General features: G+C 37.7%; 2 protein-coding genes and 1 long non-coding RNA gene across 7 annotated transcripts in view; 2 read left to right on the top strand and 1 right to left on the bottom strand.

Annotated features, from left to right (window-relative positions):
* Positions 1 to 643: 643 nt before the first annotated feature.
* Positions 644 to 16,784, bottom strand: LOC121874859. The gene is made up of 3 exons (XR_006090503.1): positions 16,684 to 16,784; positions 2,752 to 2,883; positions 644 to 779 (listed from the first exon to the last, which is right to left on the bottom strand). It is a non-coding gene; the product is annotated as an uncharacterized LOC121874859 (long non-coding RNA).
* LOC121874857 (tRNA dimethylallyltransferase-like) lies at positions 711 to 5,477 on the top strand. The gene is made up of 5 exons (XM_042379149.1): positions 711 to 847; positions 1,602 to 1,732; positions 4,040 to 4,111; positions 4,672 to 4,837; positions 5,250 to 5,477. Exons 2-5 carry the CDS (start codon positions 1,712 to 1,714, stop codon positions 5,423 to 5,425), a joined length of 435 nt encoding a protein of 144 aa, XP_042235083.1. The 5' UTR covers positions 711 to 847; positions 1,602 to 1,711; the 3' UTR covers positions 5,426 to 5,477.
* Positions 16,318 to 23,448, top strand: part of LOC121874855 (nuclear pore complex protein Nup98-Nup96-like) — a 54,084-nt gene continuing 46,953 nt past the window's right edge. For 2 of the 5 annotated variants that reach the window (XM_042379147.1, XM_042379143.1), the window contains exons 1-3: positions 16,318 to 16,445; positions 21,224 to 21,303; positions 22,166 to 22,326. In XM_042379147.1, the coding sequence (XP_042235081.1) occupies positions 22,192 to 22,326 (135 nt within the window). In that variant the 5' untranslated portion in view covers positions 16,318 to 16,445; positions 21,224 to 21,303; positions 22,166 to 22,191. Of the gene's footprint in view, positions 16,446 to 16,545; positions 16,566 to 16,605; positions 16,625 to 16,807; positions 16,961 to 21,223; positions 21,304 to 22,165; positions 22,327 to 23,448 lie in introns of those variants that run through there. The other 3 variants (XM_042379146.1, XM_042379145.1, XM_042379144.1) reach the window with 3 other exon arrangements.

Here is a 23,448-nt window from a genome sequence, read left to right as displayed (position 1 = left end):
ACCATATTAATTGACAGGGTGGCGAGTATTTAAATATAAATTTACAATATATATAATTGGTAACTGGAGTGTTTTGTTATTCTTAGATACATAGTGTACAGCTGCACAGTTGATTTAATAAGGTAAAACACTGGTATTTTACACTTAAGCATATAATTATTTTTTTTAATGTAATTATTTTATTTATATACTGTTATCCTTTTATTTTATTATTACATAACTGTATAACTTTTTTTTATGTAATATATGTTTTATGTTATGAAGAAGGTTGGGAAGACTACCTAGAATACATTCATAATTTTTCTCTTTAAATTACGGGAAAACCCTTCATGGTTTAGGAAATTTCGGCATCTGAAAGGATTGCAAGAATGTATCCCATTTGTAAATAGAGGATTAACTGTACACTACTGCCTAGCCTGAATTTTTTTAGTTACTCATGATATACCCTGTACAGTACAGTATTAACAGACAGTAGTTCTTTATGGCATCTCTATCATACTGTGAATGACCATCGTATTTGCTTGCACATCTTATTTGTAAATCATTATCTGTATTTTGTATTACCACATTAATGTATCATAAACATCCACAGGATGTTCTCAATGAGCGCTTGGATGCTCGGGTGGATGACATGATCAAGAAAGGGCTTCTCCAGGAGCTGAAGGGTTTCCACTCCTCTTACAACACCAAACGTCTGAAGGATGGGGAACCTCCTGACTACACCAGAGGCATTTTTCAGAGCATAGGCTTTAAGGAATTCCATGAGTTCTTAATCTTGCCTGAGGAAGAAAAAGAAACTGATAAAGGAAGAAAGTTATATGAGGCAGGAGTTCAGTCAATGAAATTAGTGAGTACTGTACTACACTATGTTGTTTTACAATGATTTTAAATTTTAAATGTTATGCTTTGATTCTCAATTTGTTTTAAACCACTATCAATTCTTTATTAATTTATTCTGAATTACTTTAATCATTAACACCTTACTGTTCTAGCTTATTCTTTTATATACTGTATTTTGATCTGATATTTAATCATTAACACCGTACTGTTTTAGCTTATTCTTTTATATACTGTATTTTGATCTGATATTTTTTTCAAGAGTACTACTCTGAGTATACACTCGTAGTATGTGTTGTTACTTTTCATTTATTAGAGATAGGAGTGTAGTTAATAGAGTGGCTGATTTAATTGAATTTTAGTGTTGCTAAGACACATGTGACCAGAATTTTAATTTACTATCCTAGTTTAAAGTTGTCTTAGATAAATCATTTGAGATGATTTTATAGTAGTAATATGCCCATAGTGAAGGAACTCGTGCAAATAAGAAATAAGTTTAAAAACTTGGGACGTCATTATATATATAATACATACAGTACTGTACAGTACAAAGGGTGAGAATGTCTTTTAACCCCTTGTGTATTGGGTCCTCTCTGTGCTGAATAATATCATCTGGCATTAGCCAAATAAAACATTAAAAGTGACGTCCCCATATTAAAGGGGTTAATGGTTCTTCTCAGTATTAAATTCTTGGGCTTTTAAGTAAATACAACATAATAAGGCTAACAAGTTGTGGCTATGCTAAAGAATTTGATTTTTTGAAGGGATCCAAGGGTGTAGGCTCCACCATTGACTCAGTCCCTGGCCAGGGGGATTAAGATGGTGAAGCCCCAGGTGGACCCTTCTTGATATTCAGCATTTTGAGGACCTAGGAATGACTCCAAATTTATTATGGGTAACTATTTTTCCTTTATTCATGTGCTATTCCATTGATGATTAAAAGGGTAATAAAACATTAGATTATTCTTTGTATTATCAGTACTGGTACCTGCTCAAGTGCCCTTGGTTAAGTTGATCCTTTTTGAACAGTTGTCTGGAATGTTAAACTTAATATTGTGTATGTTAGCTACAAGCCAGTCCTTTAGTGCCCCCTTCAAACCTTAATATTTTTTGTTCAGATGTAACAAAGGTTACATTCAGAGGAAGCAAAGCTTTCAATGGGGCATTGCAAAGTTGAAGCCCGTAAGTGTTTTTAATGGCATATTAAACTTTAGAGTACTGTAGTGAAGAAAGGCACAGTGGTGCATGAAAGTAGGAGAATAGGTTAGAATACAGTATGTCTTATGCCCTATGTGAGACTTAGTGGACATGATGCTAGCAAATGAAAATAGTACAGTAATTGACTGATATAGTTATAAATTGTTTTAGTGTAAATAAGCTTGTGTTTAACGAAGAGCAGCAGAAATGATGATAAATTATAGCTGTCGTGGATTACCAAATATTGCGTGATGTATACAGTAGTGTGTACAGGTAGGTCCTACCAAATGAGGAACAGATGAGTGAGAATTTGGTTTGACAAGCATTGTAATGAATATTCAATGAACGAGCTTGTATATTAATTTAACAAGCAAAATTCCTAGTGAACCAGCTTATGTTGTCAATTGTGGAGTCATTTTCTGTGATCAGCCAGGCTAGTGCACTTGTAGACCCATACATGTACTCTGTGCTGAAGTCAGTGGCACACTGAACCATGATGGTGGGCATTTATTTTCTGGGTACAGGCCTGTATCACCTGCACTTGTGATGTCCACAGCTCTCTTTCATCTCTCAGAAAGCATTGTAGATTTAACCAGGCATGATAGTCCTTAATGTCTCAACACAAACACAAAAGTGATGATATTAAGTGCAGTAGTCATCATCATTATTATCATTTTACGGCCATTTTTCATGCATACATGTATTAGCCGTGATTACCTGATAGCATCTGTTGGGTAAAACCAGAATGGGATCTCTCTCTCACCACTGCAAATCCAGCAGAGATCAGGGGATGGGCACAGGTCTAGGCCCTATTGTGGGTCGATGACCTGTGCCCGAGTGGGCTCTTCCCTGTTAAAAAAAAATTAAAATACAGGTATGAAGAAACAATACAGAACCTAAATGGTTGGTTAGCTGTGTTTGAAGGCTAATGTGGGGTTATATTAGGAAATACAGTGTGACAGTGCCAGTGTTATCAGAGCAAGGATTTGTCATTATGTGAAGCAGTCCACTAACTTTTCCTTTTAAGTCAGTGGTTGCTTCAAAGAAGCCACAAGTACCAAAAATTGTCAGGGAAAAATTTTCTGGAGTGAGAGTTGTGAACTCTTTTGGAACAACCTGCCAGAGAATGTTGTAACAGCACCAAGTGTGTGAGCTCATTCAAGACCAGACTTGACCAACACTGGCATAGGTCCAGGTACATTATGGAGTCATTACGTGCCAAGTACTTGCCAATACAGTAGTGCCTAGCAAGAGATGAGACTGACCACCCAAGTTGGTAACTGATCAATCATTGGTGAAGAGGATAAAGTACCGGTATTACTATCTCTTGCTGGGGGGGATAAAGATTTAGATACTTCTTTCCATACTTATATCTTTTTTTTTTTCCTCTAGAGTAAAACTCAAATCCATTTCAAATATATCAATAAAACATTGTTATACAAAGTAAACCTTGTAGTACAGTAACTAAGTGCCTTCTGTTAAAAAGGATATTCTGATATTATTTATGAATTTTTTTAATTATTATAATTATTTTTATTTCTTGTAGCTGGGAATATACGCAGATGCTTGTCTTGTAATTTCTATTTAGTGCTATTCATATCCATTCTTATTTTTAATTGCTTACCCATCACAGTACTTCTCATTACTGTTTATATACAGTACAGTATTCAGCTCCTTCCCGACTTATGACCTACTCGACTTACGACATGCCTCAGTCGTACCAACATTTTGTCAAATTATGTATTTTCGAGTCCCAACGTCAGTACACAGAAAATTTTCGCTTGTAATTCACTTTAAAATGGCTGGCAAGCTTAAAAGTGAGAGTTTTGTGGTGCTGAGAAGAAAAAGAGATACCCATTTTAGATTTTCTTTGTATTATTTAAGCATTTTCGACTTATGACCTGGATTTGGGTCCCTAACCCCGTCGTAAGTCGGGGAGGAGCTGTATTGTTTTATGATGCCTGTACCACTTCAGTAATTTATAACATGCCTTATTTTCCCATAGGCAACACGACAATATACGAAGAAGCAAATAAGATGGATAAAAAATAGGTTTCTTCTGACACCGGGACGACAGGTAAAAGCATAGTCTTGGATCTTTACTGTTCCTCCTTAAAATAAAGGCTCAAGGGGTATCGACATGAATCCTGCCATCTCTTAGTCAATGCAGCCATATCTGCCTTTCCACCATCTTTAGTTCAATATTGTTGGGGCTCTGGGTTCAACAAATTAGCATGTAATATAAAATTATCCCAACATATTAAAATCACCAGTACTTCACAAAAGAAAATAATGCCAGAAGATGTAGTTAAAACTTTGCAGTTTTGAAATAAGTACAGTACTGTATTATGGTATACTGCAGTGTGCTGTATAATAAATACAGTACTGTATCTCAATCCACCCTATATATTTACTGTATAGTAGTATAGTATGTACAGTATATACTGTATATGTTAGGCTCACTAATGTGGTATACTATGGGGAGTAATGCATATCCTCCTGCCATTGGTTAAGTACACTAATATTAATTACAATATTCTTTGTAATACAGTAGATTAAAGCCACTGCACATTTGAATAGATTTCTGTAGACAACAAAAACTTTCATAAAAAATATTAATTACATTCTATTTTACAGGTTCCTCCAGTATATACAGTTGATGGGACAGATCCTAGCCAATGGAATAAAAGAGTGCGTGATCCAGCTCAGAGTATTATTCAGGCATTTATTGATGGTACACAGCCAGACCAGGAGACAGCTAATATACCAGAGGACTCAAAAACACCAGCTGATGTAAACAGAAGTAAGGTCATGTTTCAGTAATTTAGAATGGTATTTGAGGAGTGCACGATTGATTGTACTGTGGATTTTATAATGTAGTTACTTGTCATTACTAAAGTTATGTAAGATCCTTCCATTAAGAGACTTCTCAATTCCCTTCAAATTTCATAAAGCTTAATGGTAGGTCCAAGTTACATTATCTAAAGGGTGCATCCACTAAGAGGATACAATGTTTGTCTCCTGACTTAAGGGTTGCTTGTTTACATCTGGGATATGCAACAGTGAATGCATATCTAACTTTACACTTGGAAGTGAAGGCAGTTAAGTACAGTAGTACCAGCTACCCTGTGTAGGAAATGTTAGTGGAGAAATAGTGAGTATATAGAAGCTGTGAACTGGGACTGTGCATTTATTATTTTTTTTTTTCTTTGCAGATGATAAAACACGATATGAATGTACGGTCTGTAATCGGGTGATAATTGGAGAACGGATTTGGAAGGCACACCTAGGAGGAGGAAAGCATAGGAGGATGCTGAAAAAACAACAGCGCCTTGCTAGTGAAAAAACTCAAGTTTCTTTGTGTGCCCCTACAGTAGAAACTAAAACCTGAGCACCACTGAACTTTAAATTTATTGAAGGAAATAAAATATTATGAAGACAAATATTGATCTTATTTTTTAAATAGCCCAAAGCATTGTGAATTAATCAAGGTTGGCAAAGACCTAAAATTTTAACACAAAGATCCAGCCCACCTGGGTGTATTTTTTAAAGCAGGTTTATTCAATATACTAGACCTATGGTATGCTACTATACAGTACATACATATGTAATGGCTTCAAAACTTATATTTTTAAAAATGTTTTATTATTTTTATTTTACTTTTTAAAATGCAGATATATTTGAACAAAGCAATTCATAGAAAGTGAAGAAACTGACACCATTAAACCGACTCCATGCAGTCCTAGGCTTAGACGGAGAACGGGGTAGGCACCCAACACCTGCCCTCCACCCCCCCCCCCTCTAACCCCCAAGATCACAACCGTATGATCCTACCACCCCCACCACTGTTGGAACAGATAAGTCGCAACATTTAGGGTTAAAAGTGTGTGTACCCAGAAGTTGTGTAAGAATTATAATTCAGGAAAGACAGTTTTTTTTTCTCCATAGAAAGAGAGCAAGTCGGGTAACAGACATCAGCCAAGCTGAAGCAATCATTATACTGTACTCACCAATCCACCATGGTATTTCCAAGCATTGGTTGACTTGCACAAAATAAATCAATAATAATAATAAAGATGACTCGAAGCATCTGTGGTTTCTGCAATGAGCCCTCGGGCAACAAAGCCAGGTTCCTTACATGCCAAAGGAGCTATTAAAGCTTTCAAATGTATATGTTTCTGACAATAAGCATGTTATGTTTCTTTGTAGAGTGTATGAAACAAGGCGGTATTACTGTAGGGAATATGAAATCAAGATAAACTAGAAAATGATCAGTGCAAGCAATAAATAAAAGAACTACAGCAAACAATACTGGAAGGATTAAATAACTGGCAAGAAATCATGGCCAAATCATCACCCAAAGTGGTTCAATGATAATGTGACAGATAGGGCTAATGCAACACAAAATCTTCAAGACAAGGTGAGAGAAAAATTAAAGATAAACAAATGCAAGGACAACCTCGTTACAAAGAACCTGGAGAGCAAGTAGAGACAAATGAACAATCAATCAGTCAGATGCTGAGTGATGTGGTTGACTTTAAAGAGGAGTTGACATCACATAGGTGGAAGATTTAATAAATCCACAATGCAGTTAAAGAGGATCACCATCCTTAAACAGGAATACACAAGGGATGTCTTCTAGAAGGCCCAGAAATTGAAGCAAGTAACAAGAGTATAGTAATGTGTAACAACCCCCGATCTGACAATTCTCAGGGGGGGGGGGCGGCAGAGATCTCTGGGACAAATTGAAAGAACTACACAGCAACCCACAATATGGGAATGCTCAACTAAAGATCAGAAGAAGACACATTAGGACAACCTAGGGCCCCCTTTTATCTATTTATTTATTTTTTGTATTTAATTTTTTCTTGAAAAAGAAATAAAAAATTCCAGGTTTAAATAAAAATCATATACTTACTGACTGAAATACTTGATAACAATAAGTTCAAATAATGAAATGTGAGATCATAACACATATTGGTGTGTGTGGTGTTGTGTGGAAATTTTTTGTGATGTCAAGCACCACCAACACGAGGGGACATAACTACAAACTCGCCAAGTTATACAGAACAAACATAAGGAAATACCTGTACTACTTAACTACAAGCTCTCCAAGTTATACAGAACGAACAGAAGGGAATACCTATACTTCTTCACACAGAGGGTGGTAGACATATGGAATTGTCTACAAACCCAAGCTGTGGAATCAAGAACAATACTGGGCTTCAAAACAGCCCTTGAAAATATTATCAAGAACAATGCAGGGATCTTACTCAGGCCACTGGCCTCCTTCCTTCAGCACGGCCACGGGACACCTCTAGTGGATGGACAATTAGTAAATAAGGTATATTAAGAAAGCATTAAAGTTATATGAGCAAATGGGAGACTGGTACGTATGGAAGATTTTTGACAACAAGAGGAAGACAATATGAAATGGGGAGGTCGAGTGGTGCTATTATGCATGTGTGTGTGCACACACAAAGTAACCCCTTGATAGGATATGGCATAATGCTCAACTGAGCAGCATGTCCTGGAAAAAATATGTTTCGACTAAATTAAAAATAATTAAGAAAAATAGGATGACATTTATGGTACCAGATTCTTGAAGGTTTGTGCACAGAATTTTTGCTCATGCATTGAGATGTAAGAATACATGTAACTGGCAGGCTTAAGATAAAATGCAAAAATAATTTTGTAGTAACATTAGAATTGCATATAAACTATAACTACTGGGGGTTCCTGAGGATGTTCTTAAGTTGGATTTGTACGTGTCGGAACACAGGCTGTGTGTTTACAGTTCAGGGCGTCCTTGCTTAATGTGGGGGGTTACGTTCCTGAAAATGCAACGTTATGTGAAACAACGTTAAGTGGATCAATTTCCCCCATAAGAAATAGACAAAATACGGGAGTTACGTTCCTGAACCTCCCTTTGCCCCATGAAAAAAGTTACATATACAGAAAATCATTGCCATTTCTATAGAAATAGTATATAGAACCACAGTACTAAGTTTGTATTGGTACTCACCGATGGGCGGAGGTGGTAGAGTGAGTGTATGGTGGGTAGTGGAGCGAAGGAGGAGGATGGTAGGAGCGGAGGAGGAGGGCGAGTCACTGAGACTGCGGCTGCCTCCTCCTCTGACTGGGGTTCCTCCACCGCTGCTTGCTCCTCCTCGGCTGCTGGCTGTTGTGAAGAATCTCCTTCTGCCATCCCGCAACGAAAAAATGAATCCAGTGTTGACTGCTTGGTGCTACTCATCTTCTTATCGATCTTGGTGTAACAACCAAGACTGAAGTCAATGCTGCGTTGAACCTTTGAGCTACGTTCTCTGTTTGGGTCGTCATCTAAAAGCATTTGCATTGCTTGCTGGAACATATTCCAGGATTCAACCAACCTCTTGGAAGTTAGCGTTCGTTGAGGTTCTTCGTCGTTGTCGTCGTCTTAAGCGGGACTGTGTTCTGTTAATTGTTGCAGATCTTCATTGGTGAGCTCTTCTGTATGGGATGCCAGGACGTCCTCAATATCCTCTGATTCCAGCTCATCAAAGCCTGCCTGTCTAGCCAAGCTGAGGATATCCCTATTCACAGCTGGGACAAAGTCAATGAATCCCGTAAAACTGTTGACACACTTGGGCCACAGTTTACGCCACACACCATTCAGGCAACTTTCTGAAATCTCTTCCCATGCCTTGCCAATGTTGTCAATTGCAAGAAGAATGTTGAAGCCGCTCCAATATTCTCAGATCGCTGGTTTATTTTCTCCCTCTGTAGCCTTGAGCAGCTTGGCCATGGAACGGCGTAAATAATACTCCTTGAATGCGGCGATGACGCCTTGGTCCATAGGCTGAATCAGTGCTGTCGTGTTGGGAGGCAGGAATACAACTTTTACACTTTCATGCAAGTCATCGAGATTGGGAGGATGAGCTGGAGCATTGTCATAGATCAGAAGAATTTTGAAGTTAAGGCCTTCCTTGGCACAGTATTTCTTCAGTGCAGGTACGGCGTACACGTTTAACCACTGGGTAAATATGGCGCCGGTTATCCATGCCTTTTTGTTTGCCTTGTAAATGACAGGAAGGTGATCCTTAGAGTAACCTTTCAGGGCCCGTGGGTTGGTCAGCACGAGAAATTAGCATAGGCTTCAGCTTGGAGTCACCGGCAGCGTTCTCGCCAAGTAGCAGCAACAAGCGGTCTTTTGCCGCTTTAAAACCTGGCACTCTTTTCTCCTCCTTGGAGATATAGGAGGTCCTCTCAGGCATCATCTTCCAAAAGAGACCAGTTTCATCCACATTTAAGACTTGCTTCGGTGAGTAGCCTCCTTGCTGGATAATCCGTTTGAATTCTGGCGGGAATGTCTCGGCAGCAACAGTATCTGAACTGGCAGCTTCACCAGTCATCTTTATCTTGTGGAAGTTATAACGACGCTTAAATCGTTGAAACCATCCTCGGCTGGCCGTAAAGGTCTCTTCCTTCGATCCTTCACCCTCTTCGCCCTTTAAGTCATCAAACAAGGATCTGGCCTTATGCTGGATAACCATAAGGCTCACAGGGGCATTGTGTAGATTCTGGTCCTCCATCCACATTGCCAGCATCTTTTCCACCTTCTCTATCACAGTGCTTCGAGTAAGAGTAGTCTTAATAGCACTCATAGAAGAATAATTTCCAGCACTAAACCTTAATCTTGTCAGCGTTGGTCTGGATAGTACGCACTGTTGTGGGAGTTAGACCAAGCACAGCGGCTATGTCCACAGCACGTTCCCCTTTTTCAAATCGGGTTAATACATCCATTTTCATAGCAAGGGTAATGGTCTTACATTGCCTCTTCACTACACTAGCATCAGTAGCACTTGATGGGCACTTGGAAGCCATTTCGAATGGTTAGAGTACAGTAGCAAAAACACTTAAGCACACACACATGATGTGAAGTCGTAACAGAGACTGGCTTGGCGTTGCTTGGGGACACTGTGATGTTCCGCGAGTGAATACAGCGTGCCAAGCCGAGCAAGTGATGCAACTTGGAAAGTAGTCCGTGATGATGCAAAACGCTGCAGTATCGGATCGCCGGGACGTTAATCAAATTTTTGGTCTCTAAAGTTGAGCGACGTAGTACCGAAACGTTAAGTGGAACGACGTTAAGCGAGGACTTATTGCACACCTAAAATCACTTAATTTAAGACAAAGAAGAAATAGAATGACAAAGTACAGTAAATGAAAGTAAAAAATAGTCATCAGGTAAATCAAATACTGTAAATTTCAAGTTTGACCCCATTCGTATCGGCGGACGTTTGTAAATCTTTTTTTTTTTACCTGGCAGTATTAGTCTAACAAGTCCCCATATAGCTCATACATAATGTTCGATTAATTCTGGCTCACTTTAATGCCGAATTTAATGTATATGTAAAGATATAAGTGCTTGAAAACTTTAACTTTCAAGATATGAGTGGAAAAATTTTAGAAATAAAGAATATTTACCGTCGAAGTCGCAAACAAATTCATGCTTTCGGAGAACACACTTCTTCTCTTTACACTAATGACACCAAACATATTAAGTAATGGGTAATAATAACCATTAATTAAAGAGTAGAATCAAGTGTAAACACCACATATTCACGTAAAGGTATAGTGTAAGACGAACATTACGAGGTGGTGGCGTGCCTGCCATGATATGCTTAATGGTAATTTATGGAGTGAGTAGGATGCAGTGAGCAAACAACACAAAACTAAGAAAAATATATGGGTGTGAAAGAAGTGTTGGGACGAGAGCATATTAGGGTTTTCTTAAATGGTAATATATTTAATTGTCTTGAGTAATATCATACAATATATTCATTTTCCCTTCTCTTATTTCAAAGGACAATGTACCAATGGCATCCAAGTCATCATCCCCCTGCCAATCCTGGTCATAACACATCATTCTTTATCATGCTAGTTCCTACTCGAAGCATATTTCCCATAACATAGGAATGGAAGAAACTCCTATCGCTCATATATCCATCCAACCTATATTTGAAGCTACCCAATGTCGAGTTAATGATGATGTTTGCTAACTTGTTCCACTCATCCACTACTCTATTTCCAAACTACATATATTGTTTACCGATCTTGTGCTTAAATCTAAATTTATATAATTTAAAAACCATTGCCAAGAGTTTGCTCTTGGTTGGATAGTTTGAGTACCTTTGTCATAAGACCTTTGTTTAGCCCTGACTTCCATTTACATACCTCGATCATATCGCCCCTCACTCCACGTCTCTCGGGGGAGTGCAAATTAAGATGCTTTAATCTGTCTCTGTACTCAAGGTTCCTAATGCCCGGGATAAGTCTTGTCATCCATTCTGTAGTGTGGTGACCAGAACCGAACCGCCTAATCCAAGTGAGGTCTAACAAGTGCAAGATATAGTTTTAGGTTAACTTTACTGTACTGTAATTTACTTGCTTCATTCCAGCATTTCTCAACTATGGAACTCCCAATCATCATCTGTCTTTCTAGCCATATACATGTTACAACTCTTTAAATGCAAGGCACATACACACTTCTTATTACACAAGTAAATCATATATATTTACCTTAATTATTCATGGTGTACAGTACTGTACCTACTAGGAAACCCTAGCTTGACTATAGACTATGTGGCAGTACTGACATACAGTACTGGAATGCCTAAAGAAAAAACTAAAAATATTTCGCTCATAGATTCAAATAATAAAACAACATGAATAACAAAAAAAATAGTATGTTGATATGTTGGACCATAACTTTCCTCTTTTTTCTTATCAATAAAAAGCACTGAGAAAGAGCACACAATCGACATCTCCAAATCAATTCACTTAAGCGTCACACTTTTGAAAAGTAAGATTTTCAATTAAATTATCCTCAATACTTTACAATACTGTACAGTCTTAGTATCAATGCATTATTAATATGATACATATGTATCTATTTTTTTTTTGCATTTTGTCCCTTATAAGTACAGTAGAAGAGTAATCTTAGCATCATGTGTATTCATGACATTCATTCACCTAGAGTTATCTGAATGCTTTTTACAGCATACCAGTACTGTATCTGGAAGCACATATTGCAAACAATCATATTCTGAAAAAATCAACTCTGAAGGAGGTAAGTCGCAAATTCAGGGAAAACATTAAAATAATGTTCATATTAATTTTGAAACACACAGCAAGGAGCCACCCTCATGATGGTGTTGGGCAGAGTTCTTCACATTAACTGTAGAGGGCAAGAAACATTTAAGAACATTGGGTAGTATGATAATGGATTAATTGCAGGCTATCAAACCTTTCAAACTTAAGAAAGAAAAATACATGCAACAAATTCAGCATAGCTAAGTGATTTTCTGTACAGGTACAGTACTGCATGTGGCAGTGAACCACAAGTCTCATTTTTTTTTTTACGGGAATTAGCCCACCCGGGCATAGGTCATCGACCTAGAAAGATTTGATTAATCAACACCACGAAGATGCCAGAAAACCATCTTTTTAAAGTGAGACATTGTATGAGTGTGGAAACACAGAAGGAGGCAGAGCATTCCACAGTTTGGCTGTGTGAGGAAAGAAGGATGTACTTTAACTGGTTATTCTAGCGTGACCGACGTTCAGAGAGAAAATGTGGGCACCGCAGACAAGACGAGTGTTACGAGCCCACTGCCTTGCCAGCGGTACACAGGATGCCAAATCCACCAAACATTGCCCATTAAAGTACCTGTAAAAGAGAGAGAGTGAAGCAACATTGCGGCGAAGAGAAAGGGAAGAAAGATTATCAACTGAAGGAGGAGAGTTAATAAGACGAAATGCTTTTGATTCCACCCTATCTAACAGTTGGACAGAAGAGGAGCCACCCCAGATATGAGAGCAGTACTCCAAGTAAGGACGAATGAATCCCTTATATACCTGAAGCAACTGCTCAGGAGTGAAGTAGCTACAGCACAGCATTCCCAGCTTTTGGAAGGTAACTTTTGCAATGTTGAGGATGTGTGGCTTCCATGACGTATATGGTGAGGCCAAGCATATCTATTTTAGAATTTGGCAGAAAGATTGCGTCCAAAAATGTGATTGGTGGGAGATCATCTAATTTGGAAAGTGTAATTGGTAAATACTAAGTTTTATTACTATTGAATTTAACCAAGTTTCTACTTCCCCATTCGGAGATGCTGCACAGATCCGCATTGATAAATGTAATGATATCAGCTCCAGAAACAGAGCTAGTTTCAGAGTTAGGGGGAAGAGGAAAATGTGATGAAGAGTGAAGAGTAGAATCGTCAGCATAAGAATGGATAGAATTAGTCGTAGTGTGAAGTAAATCATTGATAAAAAGAAGAAAGTAGGAGAAAGAACAGAACCCTGTAGGACACCAGTATTGGTAGAGAAAGAGCGAGAGATCAATACCTCGACAACAACTGCCATGGATCGGTTCTCAAGGAAGGTAGAAATTAGAGAAGAAAGTGGGGGAGAAAAACCATAAGAGGGAAGTTTAGAAAGCAAAGACTTGTGCCATACCCTGTCAAATGCTTTGGAGATGGCGACGGCCACAACAAAAGTTTCCCCATAATCCCTAAGAGAGGATGACCAAAGACGGGTGCAGTAGGAGAGCAGATCACCAGTAGATCTCACCTGGTGAAAGCCATACTGGTTATCCGACAAAAGAGAATGGCGTTCAAGGTGACGGAGAAAATGAAAGTTCAAGATAGTTTAGAAAATCTGAGAGAGGGAGGAAGTTAGGGCAATGGGGCAAAAGTTAGAGGGATTGGAATGGGCACCCTTCTTAAGGATGGGCTGAGCCAAGGCATGCTTCCAAGAAGAAGGAAAAGCTTGGGTTTTGACGCAAAGGCAAAAGAGGCAAGCAAGCACTGGGGCCAGAACCTCAGCACACACCGGCAACCCTACGAGTGGAGATTATAGGAAAGTGCATGGCTTCAGTAGGAGGAGCAGGAGTAGGTGGGATAGAATTGGAATCGTCTCAGGGCAATGTAGTGCTTATTACAGTTACTTAGTATGTGTTTATATTTGTACTGTATCTATTTTTTATCATTGATTATACTACCAACTTAACAAGACCCCAATGGAAATAAGCTTATAATGGCTTTCTTGACTATCCTAGGTTGAATCAACTTAATGTTTACTATTGTTTGCATATAATGGACTGTACCTGCATTTTTTTTTTACCATTTTCAGCACTTACCAGCTTACAAACCATTCAGACGGTTGGTCTATCCAGTGTTAGTACAGGAGGAAACCGGAATCAGGGAAACCTGGGATGCTTGGTAAGGCCACACTGGATAACACCTTTCTCATGTGTGTCTGGGCCAAGCAGGACTTGAACCTTTGACATGCTGTATCGATGAGAGATACACGCATTACTGCTGTACCACCATCACCATGTCTATTTACATTGTATACCTGCTTTCTCAATATACAGTACATGTTGAATCAATGTGAAATTTTATGATAATTTTACCAAATAAATATCATGTCCTATTGACCATGAACAGACCCCCCCTTTTCACCAGAAAATTCCAATACTTTTTCTTTAATGCAGTATTGTACTCAGGCATTTTTGTGCAGTAAAAAGTAATTACTACTAACTTCAGAATACCCCCTAATATCAAGTGCACATGGACTCAAAATGCCCATGTATATTGGTAAGATTAAAAAAATAAATAAAATAAATAAATCTGATTGGGGCTCGCTTTGCTCGCCAAGTTTTCCCAGCTGATAAATTCTTGGACCATGGTCATGTTGACAAAGAACTGAAGGTGAATCAAGGCTTATAACAAGGGCAGACGACGCAGGAATGGCGACGCGAGTCAATTTAGAAGTAATGACATTTTCTGGACTTGGGGGCCGGTGGTAGAAGCGGTATCGCTCTTGCCTCGCAAGCAAGATGTCACGGGTTCGATTCCCGGGCCGGTCAAAGTTGTTTGGACATACTTCCTAGCCCCCATTAGTCCCTGTTCACCTAGCAGTAAAGTAGGTACCTGTTGTAAGTCGAAAGTTGCGAATTCGTATTCAGGGACAAGTTGTTGGAGCTTCCAATAACTTGATGATATAAACCATTGATTCTTCAGGCTTCTACGCCCTTTACTCTTCAGGCTTCTACGCCCTTTACTCTTCAGGCTTCTACGCCCTTTACTCTTCAGGCTTCTACGCCCTTTACTCTTCAGGCTTCTACGCCCTTTACTCTTCAGGCTTCTACGCCCTTTACTCTTCAGGCTTCTACGCCCTTTACTCTTCAGGCTTCTACGCCCTTTACTCTTCAGGCTTCTACGCCCTTAAACTCATGAGACATAGGCAAGCATGAACTCAAGCAAGCATCCCTGTTGGGCGCTGTAAACGCTTCTGCGCTCCACCTTCCACAAGGATGTAGGAGGGCGCCCAATAAAAAAAAAATGTCTGGACTTTGTACGTGACGGCACCGAGAGTGAGTGAACTCATTCAAAACCAAACTTAACCAGTATATACTAAATACAGGGTACGCATTAATTTACCACAGTGCGTACCAGAGACGACTGTTCTTTTTTTTTTATCCTTTTCACCACTTATCACGCACTGTCCTGGTAACTGGGCATGCACTGAACCTGCTCCGGTGCTGGTCAAGTCTGGTCTTGAAAGAGCTCGCACTCAACGCTCTCTCGGCTAACAAGCCGATCAGCAGCGAAATTAGAGGATAAAGTAAATTGGATGAATAATACCATCGATAGTAGTGTTCCAGAATATCTAAAATGTCATGATAAAATGTTTAGTAACCAGAGTTATAGCACAAAGGGAAGTTGGGATTTATCACATGTGTTTTGTAACATTAACGCTCGTAACTCTCAATATGTCTTTACCAAACATCCAGTTTCCTCTTGTACTAAAACAAAACTCATCATGCTGACCCACTTCTTTTAATATACTCCCGGCCGAGTCAGATAATCTAATAAGTGGTGAAATTTACTTACTTTTTACTTTTGTAAAAAGTAAAATAATAATATTATTATTATTATTTACCACTTTTGGTCAGACAATGTCAAACTAGAGATATTTATAAGGATTAGGTAAAATAATTTATATGGAATAAGCTAGGTTCCCGAAATATAACCGTATTGTAAGTAACTATTAAGTTTTAACATAGTTGTGTGTACAGTACAGTATTTTATTTCTTTCACACTGTGGCACCAGCCATGTAACGAAGAGCTCCTTGGAAATAAGTATTATTAATATTTTGTGTTACACTCAAGAAATATTTATATATGTATTATTATACTGCATAAATATTTACCCCCCCCCAAAAAAAAAAATAAAAACTAAACCATCATAGACAGTACTGGACTCGTTGGTGTGGATCTCGTGCTGTTTGTAGTAGAGCCATAAGATGATCCTCGGAATGGTCAACAACAATACCAGTGATTAATGTAACTTTGGTGAGTTCCCAAGTCTTTTTCTCGCTGATTAAGGCAACAAAGCCATTATTGAACATTTGTTTTTGTTTATAAGTTGTAGATAATTATAATTGTGAGGAGAAGAAGGTGTTTTATAATAAAGTAAGTTTGAATTGGCGCGCTGATCTGGGCCTTGTTGGTTTGTTTACATGGTTGAATATGTAAGAAAAACCTTATATATATGTTATTAGGACGTGGTTGATGGTCCTGTGTGACATACCTGGGTGATGGTTCATGTTGGGGGAGTCCAGGATGGCCAAGTGTTGTGCGTGTGTCAGCTAGTTGTAACTGGCTTCATCTGGATAAATTTTGTTGCACCACGTTGGTTAAAGGCTCGTTAATAAACCTTCCTCCCCCCCCCTTGGCCAGCATTATGACATTAACTCCTGCACATGATGGTTGTTTGTCGTCTGATATAAAAATCATATCAAGTGAATTTCAGTGTTGACTTTGAAGCCTGGTTTAAACTAATAGTTTCCTTAACCAGTATATATCAGGTGTGTAGATGTCACTAGTATCTTTTTTGTCACTGTTCTTATTTTCTGTTTTTAAGCATATCTGGCCAAGCAAATATTGATGTTAAGTAAGGTGTGTTGGTTTTATGTTCAATATATAAATCATATTATGTAGCAGTAGTTCAGAATAGCTGACAAGTCATTCCTCTACATAAGTATTCCTGTGGATGAGAGGAAACATCCTGGGTTTAAACAGTGAGGGCGGAGCTCCCCTGGATAGGAGATGGGGATCCATCTGGTTTCTCTGGATATGTTCTGATAGAAATGTACAGTATATTGATAATATTTATATCATAGTGGATATTTTGCCTTGACTAGCTAAGTTTTTACTATTGCTATTTTACCGTGAGTGCACTCTGATTGGCTAATTACCTTCTGTTTAATATGAGGGGGGTCTGACCCCTGGCTATGTTAGGTTAGGTAGATTTCTTTGGTTGGTTAGATCAGGTTCTATTAGATGTCGCCTCTTTTATAATATGGGATTTTTTTGTAGTAATTCACACAACATTCCTCCCCCAAATCTTTTATTACATTAAAAAAGAAGTCTAATTTTAAGATAATTTTCTTCAATTACACAACCATCGAAAATGTATAATAATGGAGATAGCGCATGCCAAATCTCTCTCTATTTAATTCCGTTAACCTTCAGCCATTATCGCCTTCCCGACCTCCAACTCAGTATGTTCCCTTCATAAATCATCATGCGTTCCCGTACACGTCACGCGGCCAGTCAAAAGTGTTCTTTTTGCTACCAATTAAAATTAATTGTGGTGTTTGCTTTTAGAATTTACGGTATTTTTTGGCCAATCAGATTCGATTGTGATTTTGGGTCTCTCATGCTTCGAAATTCAAGTTCATTTCAGACCGTGGAAGTCTGTGATGGGTGTCACTTCAATTATGTGGAGTTAATTGTGCATTTTTTGGAAAAATGAACAAGCAATAGCATTTTTTAGATCTCATGGAGTTCTCCCGACCTCAGTAAAGATTTTAATTCAGAATAAGGTAAGAAATAATAGTGATTCCCTCATATGGTGAGAGTCTGATTACGTAAAAACATTGTGAGAGTTAAGTCAGGTTAGGATAGGTTAGGTTAGGTCATCCGAAAAAAAGGTTAGGTTTATATGTTTTTCTAGTATTTTTTTGGTGTATTTTGTATTCACTTGGCCATGATTTTTGTTGGAAAATGCCCCACCCAAAACCCCAGTTCCCAGCAGGATCCCCTATCATGTCGGGAGTAGAAGAAGGCGATAACTAAAAAACAGGCAATTTCCGACAAATCAAAGTCAGAACCAATTAAAAAAAAAAGAAAAGCATTAGAAAAACATAGTTTTGAATTTCTAACAGAGTTGTGTGAATTACTATAAATTTACTATGTTAAGTTTCCATTCACAACAGAAATATGGTTTGGTATGCTTACTGCTACACAAAGATTGACTCAGGCGAAATAAATGCCAAATGCTGTACAGTATAGTCTGCATTTACGCGGTCAATTGAACCCGTGGAGGTCCGCGTAAAACGAGAAACGCGTAAACGAAATAACAGAACTTATGGGATTAATTGAAATAGAGACTGGGCCGACTCCCAAACTCCACTTTTTCCGACACAATACGTACGTTGTAGAAAAAATAACATCTTAATTTTATGATGGTATGCACACACAATTAATATTTAAGAGAAATATCAATAATATTAGGTTTTTTAACACTTAGGTTAGTAGAAAAGATGGCTGGGCACACGGGGATGGGGGGTTGGTTCCAAGGCAGAGGGCAGATTATTGGCCCTCACCTGTATCACTTGTATCAATTGTATCACTATCCACCACAGAGGCTTGCAGGGGCCTCCTTGTCAAACCCCTCAAAGTCCATATCCTCACTATCACTGACTTGGGCCGGCTGTGGTGGGTGGCGGGTGAAGAACTCGGTAATGTTTTGATGACTGGGCGACCTTGTGTGCACCCTCCCCCGCCGCTTTCTGCGTAAATGATGAAATTTATCGCGTAATTAAAACATTTCATTCTGACAAAATGACCAATTGCGTAAACAAAAACCGCGTAAATCCAGACTATACTGTACTGTATATAGATATCGCGTTCTTCGCTGCTAATGGACGATTAGCCAATCAGAGCACACTCACGGTAAAATAGTGTTAAGGAGGATCTTACCGGTCATGGCATAATATCCACTGCCTACTAATATTTGAGTTGTTAGGATTCTCTAGGTTTGGTTTCATAAATCTTTTGTGTGTTTTTACCCCACAATTTCCTCTACATCACAGTGCTGCCCACTTTGTGTGATCTAAATTGTATTTCTTAAGTGACATTTAAATGTGAACTTTATTTGGTAAATTTAGGATAGTAGCCAGGTTTTGGTTAGGTTAGGGCGGTTAGCACCAGAAATGAGGGTCAGATTCGTTCGAATCACAGCACGAACCATAGGAAAAACTTATTTTTTATGGAAAAATCGAACCTGACTACTACAGTATCATAAATTAACCCATTGATGCAAATTTAAGGAGACATGACCATTTTGTCTACACCTGGGTTCCCATTTAATATTTTTCCTCTGTCTACTCTGAAAGTGTCATTCATTTCCAGAATGCCTTCTACTAGTTAACAACTGCAGAGATTTATTACCTGAAGATATCAAGTACCTGTAATTTCTTTCCCTAATGTAATACTGTACAATATACTGTATGTTATTTTCTCATATTAAGTTGATTAGTGTTTTGTTTACAGATTGGACAAAATATCTACAGAGTAGATAGTACAGTATAGTACAAGTAGCCATTCTGAGTAGAAATGGTGGGAGTGCTTCAGTGAATTGACCCCCCAAAAAATTGATAGAACTACAGTACAGTCTATCTTATTTTGGTAAAATTATAGTTTGTCAACCAAACCTAACTTAATGTAACCTAACCTATATCTAACCTAACCGGGGGTCTTTGCCCCACCCCCCAGACCCTCCTAAAATTTGCTGGATGATTGAAACGACAATAATACCCTTATTTTAGCAAAAATAAACCACTGACCTCGCAGGTCACAAGCAGGCCTCAGTAGCTACGAGGGTTCCATTCTCTCAGTACAATAGTTGCCAATTTGTCCAGTAATGTTTCCACTTGGGCGAGCAGTGAATTTTCCGTGTGCATGGCGACTTTCCCATTATTCATATAAAAAAGCCAGTTTGATAGATACTGTACTTGATACTGAAAAATAAACTTGAATGAGAGATGTAAATACCCGTACATGTATATGTTTTTGCACATTTTTTAAAGAGTAAAAATTGTTGTCATATGAAAAACTAATTCCCTTTGTTATTCAACATTTTTATATCTGGTACATTTATCATGTTCCCAGTATCAATATTAGTGCTCTTACCGATATCCTGATGGAGCACTCGTATGTAAGAAATGGCACTACTTGGAATGCATCTCCTTTAAAAAGCATTAGCATAGATTTTTTGTGATTAAAGGGGGGTCACTTTCGAGACTTGTAAAAAATGTTTCTTTGAGCATAATCATAACAAATACTGTTGTACATCTATTACAATGTTTTAGAAAGCATAATGCTTTTTACAGAAGTAATTTGATTGTTTCTTACCTTATAATCTGAAGTCTTCCTGTGAAGTAAATCAACAAGTTCACACTAGACATGTCTCCCAAAACTAAAGTGACTTACTGAGATTGGCCTATTATACTGGTACAGTCCAGTACAGTATATGACTTGACAGGCTGACCCATTATGCCAACATTAGCAACATTATTATGTCAATCCTTGTGACTGGAAGTTAACCCCGATGTCACGAGTTGTCACAGCTCAGAAGAGGTGATTAATGATGACCTGAGTTGACAAGGATTAAATCTAAAACTAACGCCGAACATAGACAGAATACCTTCTTGCTCAATGATTCTTAAATAGGAAAATTAGTGTTTTTTTTTCTTTTTTTTCTTAAAAATTTTTGAGGTTTAATATTTTTTATTCTGAACTATTTGAACTGTCAAGGATGATTATATAGTACTGTACAGCATGCATAGGAAATCCTCCAAGCTGATTGTATGGCGTGATGTACCAGGGTATCCCCCAGGATCTATGCCTTTCATTAGAACAATGTTATTATGACCTCTTACAACACTGTACTGAAAATATACCATTGTTTATAATATATTCTGATACTCTAAAATTATATTAATACTTTGAACATCTGTTTATTAGTCTGTGTGTGTGTCTAAAAGTCTTATCCACAATTGCAGAAGCTTGATGTTGACAAATCTTCACACCTTGCAGTCATTTCTCTCATTGTTGGAGCAGAGAAAATCTCACTACTCTCAAGGTAAGTTTAGTTAGTTGAAGCTGATTACAATTCATATAACACTAATGCTTGGAAATGGGATTATAACTTGGAATAGGAGAAGGTTGTAACATACAGTACAGTACTTGGGTGAAGCACTGGGTCTAACAGCATATCATTAGAGGCATTGGAATATTGTTGGGTAATATTTACCCTTGACTTTTATTTTGTCAATAGAATTTTAGAATTTTTGCAACATCAGTCTACTCTAGTCAGTACAGTATGGACATTGAACATGAGTCCTGTATAGGTTTTTCAGTGGCTCATCCTAAGGACTGAACTTGAAATTTTATCATACAGTTATGTTTTTGTTGGAGATACAGTATTGTGGTGATTGATTTAGTTAGGTTTTATTAATGCGGTTTTTGTTTCAAATCAGAACAAGTCGAAGCAGCCAGTTTTGAAATGCTGGTTGCCTTTCTGGCTTTTGTGTCCTATGAATGTCTTAGATCATAAATCAATAATTTATGAGCCTTTATATGACCATCAAGTATATAGGGTCTATTCACTTGTTTAATTTCTTGACATATGGTCTAATTTTAATATTATTTGGATAGTCTTCATTACAACTGTTTGGTGTATTCTGTTTAGCAACAAGTAAAAAAAAATGGTTTGTTCCCAGTCATTGATGCAAGTTATGTGAGGTAGAGAAGTATGATTACTGTGTTTAGGTAATTCGTTTCAGCTTGAAAGGATTTAGACCCATAAGAAAACATAGCAGTCATAGGACAATCAGACTTGTACATTTTTACCATAGTAATCATTAGATTTCATTTTTTTCAGGTGATTGATATCAGCATGTGACCTTTTGTTGTTTCACATTGTTATTATTTTGATGTTCCAGAATACAATACATAAAAATACGGAACAATGTTTGGACAACAGCGTGCCCCATTTGGTAACACCGCCTCCACCTTTGGTACAGGGTTTGGAACACCCAACACCACAAGCACTGCAACTGGATTTGGAGCAAATACTTTTGGGCGTCCCGCTTTTGGCAACCCGGCAAGTACAAAAATCCCCTAATTTAAGATTAGTTAGGATCCTGGAAAACACAATAAAGCAAATACACATAAAATTTCTACAAGAATTAACATTTTGAATGATTTGATAGCAAACTTGGCATTATAGAAAGGAGGGTTAACAAAGTCTTATGTGCATCTTTCATGGTGACTAAGTAAATATCTAGTATGAATAATTTAAACTGGCACAAGGAATCAAATTTTTGCTTTGAGCAGTTGCAGGGTTAAAACATTACCTCAAAACATTACACTACTGTATTACAATGAAATTTTTTCTAAAAGTTTAGTCATTAGCCAGTTATGCATGTTCCCTGTAGTAGAAATAAGTGTGAAAAGGCATAACAGCAGTTGGTGGATGAATCATGGAATCCCTACTGTTGAAATTTACTTGAGACACTAAATAATAATATATTTTTTTTAAATATAAAAGTACAGGTATCCTAATTGAAGCAATTAGGATACTTATTAGAGAGAAAAATTACTGACTAGATATAACCTAAAACACATTTATTAATAAAGACTTGTGAGCTGTCAACACCATGAGATATTCACAAACTTATCATCTGTTGTATCCATGGTGATGAATGTTTCCTGTCTCTGGCATTTAAGATACTCTATGTAATTTATAGTAAACATAATATAACTTAGATAAGCTTCAATACTTCAGGTTACAGTAATGTTTGGTAAATAAAACTGAGAAAATTTTGGCTATGACATTCACTTCTGCTTCTTACCATATACGTATAGTTGTTGCTGGTTTAGTTGTGTAAATATAATTTAAGAAATTTTTTAATTGAGCATGATTTAACTTTACAGCGATTATTGTAAACAGAAGTTCATGGGTTACAGGTATGTATGAGTAAGTGTAAAGGTATGTGGAGACAATGGCAGAAGGGAAGGATATTTGCCGGGAATCGAACATTCTAGCCCACTTGGCCACTGTGAATTTATGCTTTGCGTAAAAAATATCTCAATTAAGAGATGGTGCATAAACAAAACAGTGAAAAACAAATCTGCTTAAATTGAGGGTTTACTGTATAATGATAGTGTCAGTACATGGTGCACAAAGATCATGTGGGCAGAATTCTCTCTTTTTAAATGTCTT

This window comes from Homarus americanus, unplaced genomic scaffold (assembly GCF_018991925.1).
Source record: "Homarus americanus isolate GMGI-L3 unplaced genomic scaffold, GMGI_Hamer_2.0 scaffold56009, whole genome shotgun sequence".
NCBI classification, from domain to species: Eukaryota; Metazoa; Arthropoda; class Malacostraca; order Decapoda; family Nephropidae; genus Homarus; species Homarus americanus.
Note: the sequence above shows the minus strand (reverse complement) of the source record. Positions and strands in the feature narration are given on the sequence as shown.